This window comes from Poecilia mexicana, unplaced genomic scaffold, assembly GCF_051168715.1.
Source record: "Poecilia mexicana isolate PSO_F unplaced genomic scaffold, ASM5116871v1 scaffold_20, whole genome shotgun sequence".
Classification (NCBI taxonomy): Eukaryota; Metazoa; Chordata; class Actinopteri; order Cyprinodontiformes; family Poeciliidae; genus Poecilia; species Poecilia mexicana.
The window spans coordinates 7,980,659-8,001,968 of NW_028263389.1; the positions used below are offsets into that span (position 1 = coordinate 7,980,659).

The 21,310-nt window shown below is 38.4% G+C and overlaps 1 protein-coding gene across 1 annotated transcript in view; it reads left to right on the forward strand.

Annotated features, from left to right (window-relative positions):
• Positions 1–21,310, forward strand: part of LOC106904022 (catenin delta-2-like) — a 192,818-nt gene that overhangs the window by 132,527 nt on the left and 38,981 nt on the right. The window contains exons 15-18 of the mRNA XM_088001444.1: positions 5,019–5,205; positions 13,705–13,822; positions 16,350–16,532; positions 20,988–21,161. Coding sequence (XP_087857570.1) covers positions 5,019–5,205; positions 13,705–13,822; positions 16,350–16,532; positions 20,988–21,161 — 662 coding nt within the window. The remainder of the gene's footprint in view (positions 1–5,018; positions 5,206–13,704; positions 13,823–16,349; positions 16,533–20,987; positions 21,162–21,310) is intronic.

Genomic DNA, 21,310 nt, shown 5'->3' on the forward strand with positions numbered 1-21,310 from the left:
AATAACATTGTGTAATTTTAAAGAAAAAAAAACTTACTTGTATTTCATTGCATGGAATAAATACTTAACCCAATATAAAAAATAGAACTTAATATTTGGTACAGAAACCTTTGATTACCATTAAAGGTTTCCTATGTGTCTTGACCAGTTTTACACACAATGTGAACAAATTTAGCTGTTCAAGGATATTCAAATTCATTTGAACACACTCGTATTTCTGTCAGTGTACGCTAAAGATTAAGTCTTCAATTTACTGATTTTAACACCAAACACAAAATTTAGTCGTAGTCATTTAAAGATGTTGCAAAACACCTTCTGTCCATCTCTGCAAGTTTTGTAAGAGGAACGAGGTACCTAAAGGGGTCGGGGGGTTTAACCAAACCCACTGCTGTCACATCTCCAAGTGCAGATGAGGTGATGATAGCCTTGCAACGGCTAACTTAGACAAGACAGGACTCCCTGGAAGAACAGATGTTGTATCTTAATGGGAACACACTGGCTAAACGAAGTCTTTAATATTTATTATCAAAACAAGTTGCATGGGACAATGAAGAGGCCAAAGGCAGAACAGCTTAAGCAGTTGTGGCGCTTAAAAATAGATTACACACTGATGTGATTCATCCTATTCTGACCATGCTAGTGCTACTCAAGAAGTCCTTTGGGTTTTGTGATGCCAGCATAGCTAGCTTCATTGGTAATTTGTTATCTTAAAACAAGGTTTGCTCTGTGGCTTTAGGACGGAAATGTTGAGTGAAAGAGGTTATAATGACAGTCGTGGGGGCGGGGGGGAGAAGTTCTGTTTCTATTGAACAATACTCTTCTGGACACATTATGCAGGAATGACCTGGTAGCAAACATTACGTGCTGTTAAAAACTGTTTCCAAAGCAATATTTCTCCTAGTGGGATTTGTAAATCAGCCTACCTCCTGGAGGAAAATTGGTTTAAATTTAGGTAAAGTCAGTTTCTCACCAGAACAAAATTGTTGACCGTTGGTTTCCTTTTTTCTCCATATTCATAGTTTTTTTTTTTTTTTTTTTTTTTTACATTGATTGTCTAATATGTCGTCTGTGGCTTTACTCATCACCGGGTCCTGACCCGATGGCTAAGTAATTCTTACTGAGCTGAAAAGATGAAAGCTGTTTAATAAAACATAGCCACTAGAGGACTAACAGGTCTCACTCTCCCCTTTGCAAGTCATACTCTCATTTATTCATGAATTCATGCAATCATCTCCCCTTTTCCCCAAACCACCCTGTTCCTAGGAAACTGTCAAGTATATGAAGACAACTATTCATAGGAGGGGCATTAAGCTCTAAAGACAAATGCACTGGCACAAAGGCTTGAGTATGATGTCATTGAGTTTAATTCACAACATTTTATATCCTGAAGGACACGCAGTTTAGCAGAGCATTACAGATTTATGTTTCTGGAACAGGAAAGTGTGCGAGAGAGTTGGTGGGCATATGTCAGCCTCACAATTGTCGAATATCACCTCATGGCAGGCGCATTGATCTTGTCTCAGAAAGAAACTGAGCTTTGTTCTACAAATTACATATGGTTGTTTTGGGTGGAGGGGAGAGATTTCCAAAATAATTCAAACCAGAACCCCTTCCTCTTGTATTTGTGAATCGTGTCTTGTACAAGTACATACAAATGTGTTCATATTTGTGCAGGTAGAGAAACCCAACCCAAGGCAGGAGTCAGGATTCTTGCTCTTGCTAATCAAAGGCATCACAGTCTTAATGTGATTGCAATCATACCCTAATCAGCACTTGACAAATTGCCCTACACAGAAACCATCAGAGAAACAGATGGACAGGAAGAGACACAATATAACCGAGGTTGTTAAATGTCCTGCTGAATCTGTGTATGTTTGCATATATATACTTTTTTTTTTTGCATTAGATTGAAAAGACCAAGTTGTTGGCAGGCAAAGAGACGAACAGCAAAACAACAAGGCTTAATAGAAACAGAAAAGACAAATGCTGCAGCCGTCATCTCACAGATAAACCCTCTGCACAAGCACTTGATTGCTGTCTAACAACTGACAAGGTCACAGCGTTATCACCCGGTTTCTCTTGTCCTCCCAATGTCTCACACAAAGATACGTTTTTGCTGTTTGCTTCCAGTAATCTCTTTTCCTTTTTTCCTCATAGATTTTCTCTTTGCTTTTAATGTTCTTTAAAACATTTAGCTGATTATTTGCCTTATCTTCTCCACTTTTGAATTTTGTCTCCTTTCAAAAAGAGATCTGACGATGCTTTAAATTCTCCACCTAATTGTGAAATAGAAACCAAAGCCTAGTTCACTAATGCAATGTGAATTTTTATTTTTTTATTTTTTTATTTTTTTTTTTGGTATTCATTTACATTCATCAAGTATAAAGATATTGATGAGCACAACTCCTATTGGTTTTGATCGTCCAAGTTTGGGACATCCACTTTTATAAAACTTATGCAGTTTGTTACCCAGAAGAACTATTGGTTATTTACTGATTGACAATAAAACACTAAACTCTAGATAAACTTTACTCAGCTGAAGTGTGAGTCCTGACTAATTCAAAGCAAGACTTTTACCAAGGAACTCTTGTCATTTTGTTAAAATGTAAACCTTAAGCCAAGTATGAGCGGACTGGAAACTATGTTCGCTTATACAGCATCCACCTCCACACTGTCTAGAGCCTGTCAGAACAAACAAAGGAAATCACTCACTCTCTTCGGTCAGACAGCCTGATGGCCATTGTAGAATGTAGAGGGTGCTGTGCATGAGAGAAAAATATACGGTGTCAAAGATTTTTTAACAGATCTCTCCCTCTTGTTATGTAGTGTAATTTTTACATATGTTAAAATGCTTTAAGCCTTTAAAGTTAGTTTGGAAATCTGTGGTTCAGATTTTGCGTCTCAAAATATAAAGTGTAATTTTGGTTTCACATTGAGAAATAGCTGGATTATTTTGGACCTGGTGGTCAAGCTTTGAATCCTGGAGCTTGATCCGGCCCAGCCTTACAAAGCTACAGGAAGCCCCCTCCACAAGGGCCTAACACTTTTGAGAAGGGACATCGATGTCAGGGGTTTTATCTTTGGGGTTCTGAAAGTGCAAGAGATACGGTTCTGATTGTTGTCTATGCTTATGCACTGGAAGCCAGATTAGATCTTGGAGTCTTCGGGTAGTGTCCTGAATCTGGGGTTTTCATTGTGCTCATAGAGAACGTCAGTGCCAGTGTAGCCAAAATTGGAGCGACCTGGAAGGGTGTGATTAGTAGTAGCAACCTTCCTGTTTCTTCTACAGGAGGTTCTTCTATTCAAGGCATGCCATGTCTCAAAAAGGGGGAGAAGAAAAATATTTCCAATAGGTGTACTTGGTAACAAGTCACCTTGGGTCAAAGGTCGATAAAGATTTTGCTTTTATGTAGTCAGACCTGCATCAGAGCTGTCAAGTGATCACTACCTGATGGTAAGTAGCATCTGGTAGTGGGGGAGGCTCCACAGTAGACTTGGTAAACTCTTGTAGAATCCAGATGGACCTTGGTCAGAACCTCCAATGCAGACACAGTGGCTTGAAGATCTCTGGTGCCTGTTGTGATGGCAAGCAGATGACTTGTTGGAGTAAACTGTCATCAAATAGTCTCTATGGGCCCTTTAACAACAACAGCTTCAATAAGAACCTTTCAGCATTGCTTACATTTTAGACAACCAGACTTAAAGTGGTATGCTTTGTTTACATTTTAATTGTCCCAGCTTTAAGCGATTTAATGAGAATATCACTTTCCCTATATCTCTGACAGCATTAACAAAAGTTGAATAAATACAATTCTTTAGTATGTTTCAAATAATGGCAAATAGCTCTGTGTGGGGCCGTCCGCTTTTGAATGGTAGCTGACACTAAATGACATATGTCACGTTGACCCTGTAACATCTGGTGTCTGACACCAAACCAGTCTTTAGTCGCAACATGGCTCTTTTAGTGTGCCATGGCAAATAAAGAGGTGCAAGCTTTTTTTCCCCTCTGTTCTGGTTGACATTTTCTCATAGCCATCACTCATCGCCTCCAGCCTCTCTTTTACTTTTGCCATACTTTAAATTTTTTCTACTTATCGCCCTTTTTTCTATGTGTACCAATTCCACAGTTTTTGATTCATGGCTATGTGTGTGCCTGTTCTCTGCTGCTTTCATCCTGGTCAAAAATAATTGGTTCAGTCATCAAGCTTAACTACTACATTTAAGATGATGATGGTGTTTGCAAGTTTCCTGCATATGACGGTGCCTCAGTTGTCCAAAGAAACTAGGGGCTATCACTTGGCTTCAAAGAGCATCTGGCACACCATCTGACAAGTAGATGAGAAAATGTGCACACGTGTGTCTATAATGTTTGCGATTAGATGATATAACATAATTCAAATGGCTGGATAACTCTTCTTATGCAGTTATAGCCATATGATGGGTACTGCTGCATTGCTTTCTAGGTGGTATGTGTGGGTTTTAGGGAAAAATGCAGTAAGTAATGCAGACAACTCTCATTTTAAACTTGCAGTGAGATTCCACAGTAAAAGTCAAATTGACAAACTAAAATGCAGTAAAGCCAAGTCCCAACAACTAATCTACTTTAAAAAAAAATCTAATGGATAAATGTAAGATCTTAACTGTTAATTAAACTGGTTCTTTTCTTCATTAATATCCAGCATCAGAATAAACATGTATTCATTGTAGCTCCTTTAAAGTTAGCTTTTTTAGATCCAGTCAGCCAATATTATTAAATAGATCAGAATAGAGCAGTTTCTAGATAAAGCATTTACTGTTCTTGTACAACCTTGCATACAAATGAAGATTTTCTATTCTTCGTAATATCTTGCTTCTTTGAAATACCTTTTTTCTTTTCAAACGAAACAAGACATTGATATTTTGAAATCAATAGTTTTCTCAAGAATCATGCACAGATTTAACTTTTTTTTTTTTTTTTTTTGCAGAATTGAGAACACGCTTCCTGATCCCTATTTTATTTTCAACGACATTACATGCAGGTGTGCTGTGGAACCTGTCATCGTGCGACGCCCTGAAGATGCCGATCATCCAAGATGCACTTGCAGTTCTGACCAACAGCGTCATCATACCGCACTCCAACTGGGACTCATCCCCTGGTCACCTCGATGACCGCAAACTCCACCTTCACACCTCCCAGGTGCTGCGCAATGCCACAGGCTGTCTCAGGTAAGAGACGCAATTTGCATCGCTACCGCTGCTAAAACGTCATAAGGCATCCATTATAGTTTATAATTTGTTCACATGCAATGAAAACATGTGAGTTTTAATGCATTAAAGACATAATCATGGCAGAGTAAATTTATTTACAAGCAAAGGTACACATTATTAATAAATGTACATGAGTTAATGTAGTGGAAAGTCTTTAAAACTACAAGATACAGAGGTCTGTGAGCCACAGAAAATGAGTTTTGTACCTAAATGAGTTTCACGAGCTGCAGTTGGTATAAACGTCTAAACTGAACTCATTAACTCAAATTACCTTAGATATTTTTAATGGAATAAGATGTTTTTCATTGCAAATATTACATAGTGATCATGCTGCCGTGTGTGTCATTTTTAATTATGGCACCACTAAGAGATTAGCTCTCTAATTCACAGCTAAAAGAATAACTTTGTCTTGGTGTCAGGCCCTAAAATTGCCTATTAAGGTAGATTTAGTTAAATAAACTCTTTATACATACCTAACACAGAGAAAGTGTTGGGTTCAAATCTCTGCCCTGCCTGTTTTTATTGTGTGTGTGTGTGTGTGTGTGTATGTTTAGTGTTTGAATGTGCTCCTGTTCATATACAGTTTTCTCTGGATACTATATTGCCTTTAGGTGTGCGTGCCTGTGTGTGTGTGGATGGTTGTCTGGCATTGACTGGCAACCTGTTTGATGTTTATCTCACCTTTCCTCAATGACTAAAATAATAATAATAATAATATTGGATTTTTTCCTACTTTTACCATGGAGTGTTCCACCTTAAGTCACACAATTGTTTATAGGAGCTTTGTGCCCGTGTGTCGGTACGTAAAGATGCGGGGGAAGATAGATGATGCTGTCACTGCACTGCTCACCACTCTGAAGCTACAGATGAAATGTTAAAGGAGAGGATGAACTGGAAGCAGAGGAGAAGGTAAAAATTGAAGGAAGGATTTAGCTGCGGTAAACACTGAGGGGGGGTGAAGGAGGTTGTATCCCATCTCACTATCTTTTCAAAGGGTTAATGTGACATTAGACTACAGTGTTCAGGTCTTTGTGTTTCCCAGCTCAATTTCAGACCTCTCACCTATCTCATTATCGCTTTGTTGTGAGAGCTTGTGCTGTTGTGTATTGCATGGGCATGCCTCCATATGTTTCTGTATAACTCTGTCTATTTTTCCTTAGTGTTTGTGTTTGAGCTCGCATGTACTGCAACCCTAAGTGGCGCACGCACACACACGTCAAAACAGACATGCAAAATTCAAGTGTTAGAAACACTAACTACAGAAAGCACACCTGGAAGGAAGTCACAGTGAGTCAACTGTTTCCTATTACTGGTTTGCATCTGTGTGTGCTCACTTTCTGCACACCTTCAGAAGTGTGTGCATGCTGTTGTGGTAACACTGCTCATTAAACTGAGTCACTCCTTGGGGGCTGGGGGGGCGACTTATTCACAATGACTTCTATATGCAAATGTAGTCAACTAAAAAGTCATAGAGCTCTTTTGTTCGCCGTTTCTCTCGCAACCCTTTTCCTTGTATTAAACTGAAAGGATTTACCGACCACTTCCACTACGAGCACCAGAATTGTGTTCTCCTAGTTTGTCCTCAGCCAGATAGGTGTTTGAACACAGTATAAAAGAGAGCATTATTCTGTGTGGTTTCCATGTCTTTCAGTAAAAAGCCCTTTTAAGATTGCTGGATTTTTTTTTTTTTTTTTTTTTGTCGAGCAAGAGACGATTCCCAGTCTGCTCTTTATGAATTACACACACTGTATGCTATTTTTTGTTTTTTGTTTTTTGTACATATTATGCACCCAGCAAAGGTGGATTCCTTTCAAAAATTCACATTTAAGCCAGTTGTGGTTTTTCTTATTGAAGAACAATCAGGACGCATGGTCAGAAACGGCTGCGTTTCTGTATTGCTTTCCTTCACATACATATATATTTCATGCATTTGCATGTCATCCGGTCTTCGCCTTCTGTTGCCATTGTGCTCTCATTCACATAGAGACATACACACACAGTCAGACACTCGCACAGCGCCACCACACACCAGTTGTTTGAGACAGCCGTCAGATTGACATTGTCTGCTCGCCATCTGTCTCAGATTCACTCGTAATCTCATTGTCTTTTGTTTCATTTTGCTAAATTGCTACGAGTAAATTTGATCGATTTTCTTTTACATTATTTGTCGATGCATCCATGAGGAAAAAAAAAATCTTTTTTTGATTTAACCCTTGTGCGTGCGGGTTAAATCGTAGAGGACTATGGCAAATGATACAGGTTTCACGTATGTGGGGTCAGTTGGACCCCATTTCTACATACAAGGGTTAAAATGTGTAATAGAAAAACATATGCAACTGTTGTCAATCCAGCTTTTGCAAAATCAGAATTATTTTTTTCCTCAGTTTTATATTCTGAAAAATAAACGTTTTCCACACTTGAAGCTCATTTGTCAGAAGTCCTAGGAGGGTGGTTAACTGTGATCATAGCCTGTTTGAGCAGTTCTAAGCCGGACCAATGAGAAGCGGGGTTGTGGCGTTTGTATTTTAGAGATAGCTGGTAATCCCACACGTCTTGTGTCACTGTGATGTGGGAAGTTTGGGACACAGACTCTGTCTTGTTTGTGCTGTCAACCTCACTTCTCACAGAAGGACTTAACCAAAATTGCATGTCTGTTAGCGTGCTATACTCTGCCAAGTAATGGGAAGAAAAGACGGACAGTTTTTGGGTAACAGTTGACTTGCTGTGCTCTGACTCATTGTTCGTATTGTAGTTGTCTCTCGTCCCACACCAGCTTGTCTAAACTAATTATGCAATGCCGCACAAGCACTGAAAATAATAACTCTATACGGTTAAAGGAAGCCACAAATAGTTACTCGTCAAATATTTTCTGACACTCATACGCGCACTAGGATTTTTTTTCTTAATCAAGTCGCCCATAGTTAAATTCATCAGAGTGAAACAAAGTCACCCTTATCTTGAAATTTGAGAAATTAATTTCATAAATCCATTGCCAGTTTTGAAGAGGTTAGCCTTTTAGACCACCAGAGCAGCATACTAATCCCTCCTGTTTAATAAATTTCTTATTACCTTATTCTGCTGATTGTAATCACTGCTTATGGGTCACGCAGCAAAAACGCATTCAGTCGAAGTAAGCAGCTGGATCTAATCAACCACTGAGCAGTTCTGTTCAGTCTGACACCGTGGTTTGTAAAAGAAGTAGTCCTACTGTTTTTCGAATTGAAAAACAAAAGTATGTGATCTAAAAATTTGGAACTTTATTTGAATGCCTGGCAGGAATGTTGCCCTAATTTCCAAAAGAATGACTATGTTTTTTATGCAAAATCCCAGACTTTTTATTTCATGCTATCATTTTAATATATTTGTTTTGGTTCAGTCATGTCAATATGTTTCAGTCATTTATATGTTCTGTTTTATAATAAGTGCTAGTTCTCTTGGGACTGTCATTACTGGTATTCTAAAGCTGTTTTGTTCATGATTCAACTGGACATTTTAGTTTCTAGTGTAGTTGGCTACAAAATGCATTATACAACCTTTTAGAAAGAAGAGAAAGATGCACTCTATTGTGATCATCACAGGCCAAGAGACTGAAATCACCCATTCAAATATATTTGTATATATGGTAAAAAAAAAATATATATATTCTGCCTAAAAATTGGTTTACCCTTTTCGTGGTGTTATTAGTAGAGCTTTTAGCTTTGTTAGTGAAGTCATGTGATGCAAACTGTTTTACCAAGAAAAGCTTTTTGCTTCATGCACTCTGTGCGTTTGTTGCAGTATTGTTTTTATCGTAGATGTTGGTTGAACATGGAACATCTGCTTACTCAACTATGAAAACAATCATTTTGTTCCTACCATATATAATGTTTAGGTAATGTTTGAACTACAGTCATCAGTTTTCTTCTTTTTGAATGAGAGGAAACTGTGCAACTATGTGGAAGCAATAGCATTTTATGTTTAATGCTATCTGTCCATTCATTAAAAAAAATCAAGCAACTCTTTACGTCATCATTGGACTGTCTTGCTTTTATAAAGGCACTCAAGCTTCCTTCACCTAAAAAATAATAAAACTGAGGTTTTGGTACTTGGGAGATGAGATCTTTCCAATACCAATACAACATCTCCCGTGTGAGAAATCTTGGCATATTCTTTGACAGCTTAATTAAAATCACAAAGCAAGTTCAGTTGTCAAGATGAGCTTTGTCCAGCAACAAAGCTGAAGCCTCATCTTTTTCCCTAGGATATTGAAAGATTGATGCAGCTTGTACAAAATACTACTGCTCACCTGTTAACAGGAACCTGAAAATAGGAACAACTGCAATAATAGTTTTTCTCCAGTGGTTTCTTAATTGTAACAGGATTGACCTACTGGTTTTTAGGGTCACAATAGTTTGGTTGCATCATGCTTAAAGAATCTTCTAAAGTACTGTACACCCATAAGAACAATTAGGTCTAACAACCAGTTGCTCTTATATGTCCAATCAAAAAAAGTAAGAGGTGATCGTGCCTTCTCTGTTGCAGCAGAAAAACGGTGGAATAAATGACCAATTAATATAAGTGCTGCTCATAATATCTTGACTGTTTCTATTTTTTACATTTCTTATTTTTTTAAACAATGAATTACTTTAATCTTGTCTCCTGAGTGTGTTTTTACCAACTCCTTTCAGCTTTTGGTCATGCTGTGCTGCACTATACTTGTTTGTGCTTTATAAATAAAGTTAACCCACTGACAGTTCAAATCAAAGTAAACAATATATGTTGTTGCTCAATAGCTTAAAGTGTCTGACTTTTAAATTGTACATTTATTTGCCATGCAAAATCTTCCTGTGCTTCTCTATTTTCAATGAGGAATTTGGCAAAATGAGAATCATAAATATGTACTGCGTATGTGTATTTAGATGACATTGCATGCCCTTTTTTCCCCTGTCTCATTTAGCTTTAATGTTGTCTGCTGTGGTATCAATCCAACCGTTTCACCTTAACAGCCATGATTTATTTGGACGCCAAACAAACGACTGCAGGGTTTCCTCTGCTCCCAGCTTCTTTTGTTGGATGAGGCTCATTTGGATTTGTTATATATGGATGAATGATGTGGTTTCAGATTGCAATCAGATGAGTTTTGATGCATGATCAACAAGCCTTGCTCTGGTGTTAGTTGGCTCTAGGCATTCCCGGGCTCTGTGGTGGCCAGGCACAACTCTCTGCCTTCAGCAAGCGCCATGTCCTCTGGTCAAATGTCTTTCAAGATTGAAGGTTTTCGGAAAAAAAAAAAAAGAAGAAAAGTGTTGCAATGAGACAATTAGCCAATATTTTGTGAAACAAGTACAATTTTTCCATTTGATATGCTGGTCATAAAACTGAAAATGCGTGCTGCTTTGTGCAGAACACAATAGCATTAAAATTTATCTCAAGTATTTCTTATAATTGCATCAGTTCTGTTTGAAATACCCCTATTTAACTTTTTAGCACCGAGCTCTACCTATTCGGTCTTTCGGACGACTTCCTGAGTTGAATATCTACGTCTCATCACCAGTGCACTTCTGTGCATCGATTATAATTTAACAGATAACCTACCATGTACATCTCCAGCATAACAAAACTGCACATACCTTCATTTTCTTGCTCGTCTACCCACCTCCTGTCTTTGTTGCTTAAACATTTACTAAGGTGAAGTGTTTGCACTGTTCTGTTGTTTAATATCGACTCGACAGACACTTGTTACTGCTGAGCACCATTTCATGGTATGCTTCGTTGTCCATTAGCATTCAAAGCGAGGGGAAGTAATTTGACCTTCTCTCGGAAGTGGGAAGCCACGAACGTGACGTTTTAATTGAGTTCTTTCTCTCTTCTCTGTGTGTTTTTTTTTTTTTTATCGGCACAGTTTCTGAATAACCTAATTTCATAGACTGGCAAAAACAGCTGTGATCTTTATTGTGCCAGCATGACAGATTTGCCTCTTTGTTCACACCACATTGTCTCATCTGATCTGTTAAATTTTATCTTAAGAGAATAATATTTGAACTCCTCTGACTAAATGTTAATGATTCCTCTGTTTATTCCCTTCCGTTGCTTGCGCGTCGCTTTAGCAGAGGTCTGCAGCGTAGATGGAAATTAATTACTGTTTTCTTTGATTTGAAGCTAAGCTCTAAGATGTCTGTGGTGTCTTTTATCTACATTCAGGTCTTCAACTTAAGAAATAGCTGACTAGTTGGTGCAAATCCGCATTCAGCTGCTCTGTATTACCCTGATTTACTGTATAATTAACCAACATGTACATCTGAAGATGTGATTTGTGACCCTTAAAGTAGAAATGCGATTACTTGGCACCTTATCATTTATCTTAATTTTACAAGACCGAATTGCGCTGTTTGATTTTGCTGTGCGGCAGAGTTGACAATAATTGATTCTGCTACATAAAACCATGCAGAAGAGGTATATTGAGTGGCTGTGGCATTTAGGTTTTCAGATTGCTTGGAGTCATTTATCTCCAAAGTATTCTTTCAAGACAGTCACTTACATTTTGATCTCCTCAACGGGTGCCAAAGGCATGATTTGCAAACTGACATTATTAGACGGTTCTAGTGCATGTTTTGCTCAAGTTGTGTGAAAGGAACTTGTCTTTTTTTCATATTTTTTTTCCCCTGTGCAATGGATGTTTTCACCTTAAATAAAACCAAATATGTATTCCTCTTTTAAAGTTTCACTGCTGCTTTGTTATTGTCAGAACGATATTTGCGGCGTGAGAAGTTTGACTCGAAATTTTATGCCTTCTGTCCTGAAAGTACTTCAGTCATATGTAATACTTTTTTAGTCATGTATAGCATGGTTTGTGGAAGCACAGGGTTTTGTAAGTCAACAAAAATATTAATTGTAATGCATGTTAGTTTCATGTGTCTAAAACTGAAAAATTATATCCATTATTTCCAGAGACTTTTGTTGTTTCATTTTTATTTTTTTATTTTTGGAAAGTATTCTCCAGCCAATTATAGGACCAATCAGAATTATCTTCAAGAATTATAACAAATTATATGAATTACATGTAAAATACTATTTCAGGTAGGAATTAGTTGTGTAACCAATGGGTTGCCAGTTCAAAACCCCACTTGCTTTGCCCCCTAGTGGTGACTTCTGTTAGTCTTCCCAATGCAGTTGTGGCTACATTGTGTCATACACACATTTCACCATTGGAAATGTGTGTGAAATGTGTGTATGCTTTGGAGTCCTCTGGCTTGATAATGTGCTGTACAAAAGCAGGGTATTTAGTAGGGAATGTCATGCTATTTGTGTAACACCAGAGTTGATGTAAAGGAGTTAAGGAGTTTACATTGTAACTTTAGCTTCTAATGTTGGAAAATAGCATGGTTAGAATTTGCAACGTTAAACGGAGCACATACTAGGGAGTATGCGCTCCCTAGAAAATATAGATCCTTACCCTAAATCCTGAAGGCTGCCATCCTTTTCAAATCATTCATGCCTGATAAGCTCAGCAGGACAAACAGAACAACCTTCCTGCAGTATATTCTGCCTTCTTGTTATCTGCCTAAGCCTGGATCTTTGCCGCGGCACCATTAATGGCCTGCAGACACATTTCCTTAGAAAATACAATTTCATTTTAAATAACATCTGGCAATTTTGTGCTTCATCTGACTTCAATTTTAGACACCTTAAAATAGCTACCTTTAAATTATCCTGCCTTAGAAATAATTTTTCATACCTATGAGTGTCAGTGCGGCACGGTGTGTTCACTGACCATCAACCAGTAAAACAAATTGTGCGGTTACCAGTCTGTTTCTCTGTGTATCTTTTGTTGTCTATAGATCATAAAAGCAAGGCTTCCACTAATAATAGGATACGTAAAACTATCAAATTACTCTAACATTATATGGTGTGTGTCTTTTTGAATTAAGTGACTTTTTCCCTTTTTTTCTCTTCAAGTGTTTTAAACTTAGATATAGGCCTGTATGGATAGAGATGTTTGTTTTTCTATCTTTTAACAAGTTTTAATAACAGAATAGAAATATACTTTTTTTGTCCCACAGTGGGGACATTCAGGTGAAACAGCAGCAAGTGACAGGATATCAAAACATGTAGGTTCACACAAAGGTAAATGTATTAAAATGTATAGATTTTAAAATTAAGAGTAATGAGGGAAAGATTATAACATAAAATACTCTGCAGTTATCAAACGTAGCATACTCCGATCCAAAGACTACAGACCACAACATTTGACAATAAAAAGTGAGGTGTGCAAATTCCAACAAAAATATTATTCAAAATCAGTATAACTTTGCAAATACCAGCATGGATGTAAATTCTTGAGCTTACTGGGAGCAGTGATGGTTACAGAGTCTAACAGCTGCTGGGAGGAAGAATCTGTGATCATATTTAAAATTTGATCAATCTTATTGTTTCATCTTTTTTTTTTTTTTTACATGTCTTGTTTTTGGTGTGTTTCAGAAATGTAAGCTCAGCAGGTGAGGAAGCGCGACGGAGAATGAGAGAGTGTGACGGCCTTACAGATGCTCTGCTCTACGTTATTCAGATCTCCTTGGGGAGCAGCGAGATCGACAGCAAGGTATTTATTAGTTCTCCCCTGAAGATGTTGGCTTTTTTTTTTATGCACAAACTCTGCATTTCATTCTGAAACATTAATCATTTAGTCAGGGAAGCAAAGAGTCTTTACACTACTTTGTCATACCAGAAACACTTGTACAACCTTCAGCGTAACCTTTGAATAAAACGAAAGTACAGCTGAATCTCCCCTCATTTGCCAATTACCACTAGGATAGCATTTTTTGTTTGTTTGTTTTAAAGGAGTTTATAGTTCACTAAGCCAAGTTGCAGCTTTTATATGTAAAGTATTAGAGCATTTGCTGCAGCCTATTAAGCTAGCAGTCAAAGTTGAGTGAATTTGTGTTCATTCTGCATTTTTCTGTCTCAGAACACATTCATGTTGGCGCGCGGCATATATAAGCGTGTGGAGGCCAGTCAATATTACATAAATAGTGCTTTGGATGGCTGACTTTTCAAGGTCTCCATGTCTTCCAGCCTTTTCTAAATGGCCATCCTTAATCACTGTTTAACCATCCTCCCCTCACCACTGTTTGACTGCAGTCGCCAGAGGACTGTCGTTGCCTCAGTAACAAAGACTGATTGGCAGATCAGCCGTCTAATGGTTTCTGCTACAATAAACATGGACAAACTCTGTTTGCCCTCCAGTTCCATTTTCTTGTTTTTTAGTCTTATTCTGGATCATACGTTGTGCTACTCGAGCTGCCGTAGAGTTTGGTGTGTCCTGTAAATTACTTGGAAGGGAAAAAAAAAATATCACAGTGACTAAAATTCTCAATTGCAGAGAATTCATATAAATTCAAACTGTAGTGATTTCAAATTAAACGTATTTTATTAAGATGAAATGCTTTGTTCTTTTGAGTTTAGTTTTGAATGGGAGCTCGATCAGTGAATCAGAACAAACATTCAGGGCTCCTAACTATGCAAACATTTTCAGACATTTTAATAAAATTGTACATCAGGATCAATAAAGGGTATTTAATCGACAACTATAAACTGCCAGAAAAAAAATGTGTCCAATTTTTTTTGTTTGTTAAACATGTGGCATAAAAATAAAAGCAGTTTTACACGAGTATATTTGTATGTTTCTACAAAGTAAGACAAAGTGTCCTAACGATATCCTAACAATGTATCAATTGTTTTCTTCAGTACTTTATTCTGAATTTTGATGAATATATTTATCATTAACTTCCTTCTGTGTCATGTGTGCTTCTTTATAAAAGCCTTCATTTTTGATAATAATAATCTCAAGATGAATTCAGAAACTACTAACATACGTTTCTCAAGTTTGACCCGTTCATCCTCAATATATTTGGCTTCATATGACTCGACTGCATTCTCTCATCTTTGTATTTAATCGCAGGAGTAATTAAAACTGAAGGACCTAGAAGCCGAGTACAACATTGCCTGTCCATCGCATTATTGCTTTCGTTATTGTTTGTGTACACACGTATTATGTGTATGGTTTTGTGACTCGTGGGAGTGTAAGGACAAAGAAGAATGTGAGGGTATAGATTCATAAACAAGGACATGCAATAAAAAAAAAGACCAACATGTAAACAAGTGGCAAACTTATTTTCCTGAGGATCTGATAAATGTTACACATGGTAGGGATGCCGATCCATACGTGACCCCGGTCTCGCAGCTTCGAGTAACACAGAACCGTCCGCAAGTGTCTCTGCACTCTACAAACCTTGTATGCTATAATAAAGGAGTTCGGAATAAACGTGAAACAACAGATCGAAATATGAAATGTCACCGTAAATTGTAAATTAAACACAACTTCTCCAACATCATTCTGTAATAGACTGTGAATAGAATTTCAGACATGACTGCAGCTCACTGGAGTGAGACATTGTTTTTCTTTGTTGCATCTCTTGAGGCTGTTCAATTACACTCCTTAGTCGTCTTTGTGTAAACCAACGGTCAGACTGCGAGAAGATTGATTATTCGTCTTTGATCATTTCCACTCCGCTGATTTGATGACTCCCCTTTCTCAGCGATACACAAATGCGCGCGCGCGGCTACGCAGAGTCTCAGAAGCGCGCTTTTAAGAATAGACAACAAACGTTGTAAGACATGGTTTGTCCGTGTACGGGGGACACACACTTCCTCACAGGATCGGCGACTTTAGGGTTTGCCTCTGCACCGAGTGTTAAATGAGCTGTGTGATAATATATTGGGTTTGTCATTTTTCCTCATTTACTTGAGTTTTTCTAATCTCATTTCAAAGTCAGAGCTAACAAAATGCAGAAAACATATTACCTGAGAGATTATGGACGTTGTTTGGTTTCCCATCTGTCTTTCTCATGGGTGTCGCCTGGGGGTTTATATTATATATGAGTGGATTTTTTCTTTTTTCTCTCTGTCTTCCTTTCAAGCGATGCCTTGTTTTTGAACTTCCTTTTTTTTTTTGTTTTCAAACAGATCTTTCATTTCAACTTTTGGACTTTAACCATTTATCTTTTCTTCGTCTCATCTTCCTTCTCCCCACACCATTTCTCTTCCTCCTGCGTTTGCTTTATCTCTAGACTGTAGAGAACTGTGTTTGTATTCTGAGGAATCTGTCATACAGACTGGCTGCTGAGACATCCCACGGCCAGCAAGGTGGTCTCGAAGAGCTGGATGGGCTGCTTTGTGATGCAAATGGATGTGAAGGGGAGAGCTCCGGTTGCTGGGGGAAGAAGAAAAAGAAAAAGAAGGGAGCTGAGCAGGTAAAGGGCAGAAGCAACAAAGTGATTTGGGTTAAAATGGAACATTAAACATGTTTTTTTTGTTGTCATGTCAGTGTAAAGAAACATGTCTTTGGGCGACTCACTGAACTTCATCACGGTTCTGTGTTTCATGCAGGCAGATGGAAGTGGCGAATGGCTTTAGAGCAGCTTTTATATTTTGACATCAGGTTTAGTTTAAAGCCGTCTATGCCGTTTCAGTTCCACTTTTTTTTTTTTCTTTTTTTGTTTTCCTCAGATATTCGGGTAACAGAGTGGTCTTAAAATACAATCCCAGGTCTCCCTGTGGAACACAGCAGTACATGGGCTACCACCACATCGATTTTGTAATTTAGCTGCAATTAGACTGCAAGAACGTTCCCCAGGGACAAAAGAATTTTGCGGGGCCTTTTACCTCACCGTCTGTGTTTCAGAATGAGGAGCGAAATAAAATACTTTGATCCATCTGAGGAAGATTTTTTTTTGTGTGGGGGGTAAGGAAGCCTTGATACTCTGCTTCCCTGTAGGACAGCGATTTCTAAATGAGTTTGCTTTTAAGGATCTATACTAAGAATATTCCAGAAATAGATTATTTTCCTCCCAGCTATTTAACTCTTATGATCATAGTTTTAATAGAAGCAGACAAAGTTCCTGACATATGATCGAATTCACAGCATATAATGTTGATACGTAGAAAAATAAATAGATGTGTCTTGCATAATTTGTTCCCTCATTCATCCAGTTGTTTGTTCTCTTAACAGCCTCTTTCCTCCTCCTTCAATTTTTCTCAAATAGACACGTGGCTGTGTAACGTAAGATCAGCTTTATATGATGAAACAGAAAGATGCTGTGATCGACTGTCCTGCTTTTAACAGGGACATGAAGTAAATAACAAAAAATAGAATGAAAATGCCGGATCGCTGTGTACCCTTCAAGCTGAGTTTGAAAGACTTGGCTTTTTAAATAATTAAAACCAGTTTTCCGCAGTTAGTTATACTTTACATTATTAAACATTTTGAATCTGAGCTTTTTTCAATAGGATTATATTCCTCAAATGTATCCATCATTTCCACTGTTGATGCATTTATGCATGAAAACATAAAACAAGCCCCGGTAAGAGGGCTTGACGGTAAGTTCGTTTTTGTTTAGTTTTCACATTTCAATTTCATTTTTTTGAAGCATCAACCGTTTGCTCCAGGGAGATACATGAGGCATCAGTGTAAACCTTCCTTCAGAGAAGGTCCTAAGGGTGAGGAGTTGATCACAGACATTCAGATTAGACACTCAGCGTAGACATGTGAGGGATAAAAGCTAAGAGACTGGATTAGTTATAATTATAGTTTGGTTTTGGAACCAGCAATAGTACTACATTGCTGTTCTAAAACTATAGAAAAAAAGCCTGTTGCTGTTCTGTTTTCATCTTGACCAGTACTGTCAACTCGACCAACTAACAAGACTAATCGGAGGTTCAGAACATATTCAGCAGGGAGCAATGAATGCCTTTCAAGAATCTGAGCTGATTGATTCTAAAAATATTTGATTTGGAATGAAAAAAAATAATTTCATTTAAATATTAGCAACAGTTGGTCCATAGCAAGTTCTTGCATGAACTCGTGTCTCCTTCTGCACTCAAATACAGCTACTGGACTTCACTGAAATTTTGAAACAAATGTTTACACAACAGTTCAACAATAGCATCAGCAGAACGTCTTGAATGAAGTCAGCAGTTATTTGCTGGTTATTAAACCACACAAAGAAATAATTCCACTTTTCATGAGTGTGTTGCCTCTGTCAGAAGCCTTCCCCGATTGAAAACAAAACTATGTAATATGCAGCTGTTAGTTAGGTCATGCTTCTGCCCATTAGTGCGTCATATTTCCCTTTCCGTTTTAAATCCATGATGCAGACATCCACACATCCGCTTCTGGTTTCCAAAGACATAATCTGTTCAAATTTCCCTGTGGCTCTTCCCGTTACCCCTTAACTGCCACCCTTGCAGCAAGAATGCTCTGGGTTTGAATCCCAGTTTGGAGTCTTTCTGCATGGAGTTTGCATGTTCACCCTGTGCACGTGAGGATTCTCTCCAAAACCCAAAACACAACTGTTTCATCTGATTCGTCTCTCTAAATTGCTATGAGTGCGTGGTTCTTTTTTCCCTGCGCGTTCACATGTTGCCTTGCGATGGACTGGCAGCCTGTCCAGGAGACTGCCGGAGATGGGCTGCATCCCCCCCATGACCCTGCAAGGTTGATTGGGTATAGACAATGGACGGATGAACTTCCCTTAACATAGCACCGAGGCTCTGTCTAGATAAAGGCTTTGAGGACATCACTGGTTTACTTCTGCTCCACTCCACCCGGGTTCAGTTTGACTGACAGCTCAGCCATACCTGGTGAAAACCTATCGGTGTGTCTGGCAGGGGAAATTGCTGTGCAACTTAATCATGTGACCTGCTCTGTCTGTCAGCAGCTAACAGGGTGCACCTACTCAACACAGCAGGGCACCAACCCCTGACTGTCTGCACACGCACAAAGTGCAAAGCAGGAATCATTCAGGGCACAGCTAAGAGGTACAAAGGCACTTTGGTTTTTGGAGGAGTGTTTTTGTTGTTGTTTTATTATCACTCATTCCCCACCCCAGTTTGATGATTCCAAGGGCAACTGCCCACATTGCCTGCATCAAAAACATTCCTGTATACAATACCATCTAGGACACAGAATAATGTGAATTACTTAACATTTTCTGCACACATTAGACTTCCACACGTCTTTGATTTTTTTTTTTTTTTTTTTTTCACGATCAGAGAATCTATGTATAGATCAAAAAAACGCATTCCCCATCTTGCGCACTCGATAGAAACTCTCTGAAGTCGCACGCTTGCCCAGTTTACCTGGAGACAAAGAGAAGGGGAATCAGTAGAGCAAAGCCGAAAGTGTTGACAGAAAGATGAAAAACGCAGCAGTCTGAGGGGTAAGGGTTAGAATAAAAACAGGGAAGCAAGGACGTAGAGATCCAAGTAGAGAATTGAGAAAGGCAGACGGAGAAAAAGGGACAACATAATAAAGAAATATGAATAAAGTGGAGGCAGTGAGGTTTCTCCTTATCTGAGAGAGTCTTGGAAAGAAAAACCAAGGCAAAAAGACACAGAATTACAATGGGTCGGAATAATGTTTTCCAGAGATGATCTAGCTGTTCGGAGTATCATAATGAATGTTTTCTGGAATTTGTTCAATTCCAGTAAAACTTATATATTTACAGACTTAAAAAAGAAGTCTTCCTGGAACTAAAAAAATCCCAAGATAGAGACATGGTAAAACTGGCCTGTTTGTACAAATGAGTACCTCCATTTCCAGCAGTGCAGTTCAGCCAATAAGAAACAGATCTGACTGTTAGTTCTTAAGTATATTTGCCGTCATCTTTTGTTTTCCTATATCCTAGTACGTCGTGTTGCAGCACTATGTGCAGCTGCCTCTGTACCAGAGAATGTCCTGGATGCCTTTTAGGTGACAGTAAGGAGCAATGTTTTTCAAGTTGCTAAAGATGACAGATGACAGTCTTTTGTTTTTTTTCTTAAGTCAAAAACAGTGAAATGTATTCCTTCCCAACACAGAAGAGCTGTTATTTGTTCAAAAACACTGCAGCACTACAGTTACAATTTTGTATTATTAAGGAATATTATGTCTAATGACAACCTTCTTCCATAATACGACATTCTTATTATTGAAGAATGTTATTAAATAATGGCACATCCAATGAATTTCATATCAGCAGGCTAAACACAGTAACTATGGTAAACGTAGAAACGGCAGACAGAAGCTGCTAAAAACATCTGTGTGCAACATGTGTGTTGAAAATGAAACGTTTTCCATGTGAAACATGCAAAACAGACGGCAACCGTCACTGTTGCTTGTTTGTTACAATTAAAATTTCACTACACGCACACAAATGTCATTTACTTAAAAGCTGGAGCTGCTTTGAAAATGTCTGATCGTGACTGACGCCCCAGTCAGAGATTTTTCTCATCACCGATTTCTGTGAAGCTCTGACCTGCAAATACTGATTGCTGATCATCATTTCTCTATAATCATTGTAGGCAACAAGAGGACACTTTATTTATGGTTACCGTAAAATAAGACTGTATTTTAAAAACAGCCCAAAATTACAGAACTCTCTGTCGGTGTCACTCAAAATGTACAAACACAGCAAAATATTTTAAGTTATGGGAGCAGTCAGTCTTGCAACAAAACTAAAGAGGCCTCTGACTGAAGGCTGCTGCTGTATGGATTAAGAAGCATGCTTAGCTTCCTGTTTTCTGCTGACTTATAGCACCGTGTATTGTGACAGCCTCTGGATGCTTCCACACAGCAACAAGCTGACCAGTATGAGCAGCAAGCACAGTTTCTTGCTAAATATGAACTTAAATTACAACTTTGTGTCATTTGCTCTGATCTTTCGCAGTGGGATGGCGTGAGTCCCTTTCCCGACACAGCCGAGCCTCCCAAAGGGGTTCAGATGTTGTGGCACCCCACCATTGTCAAGCCATACCTCACTCTGCTTTCTGAATGCTCCAATCCCGACACGCTCGAAGGCGCCGCCGGAGCCCTACAGAACCTCGCTGCAGGCAGCTGGAAGGTATCCACAGACCCGAAAAAGGAGTTCAGATATATTTTTCTTTGTACTCAAAATCAATATCTACTTCCCATTTGATTTATTAAAATAAGATAGAGCTTTTCATTAGCTTAATCTCCTCTCCGACCCCATTTTCCATTGTTTTAAAATGC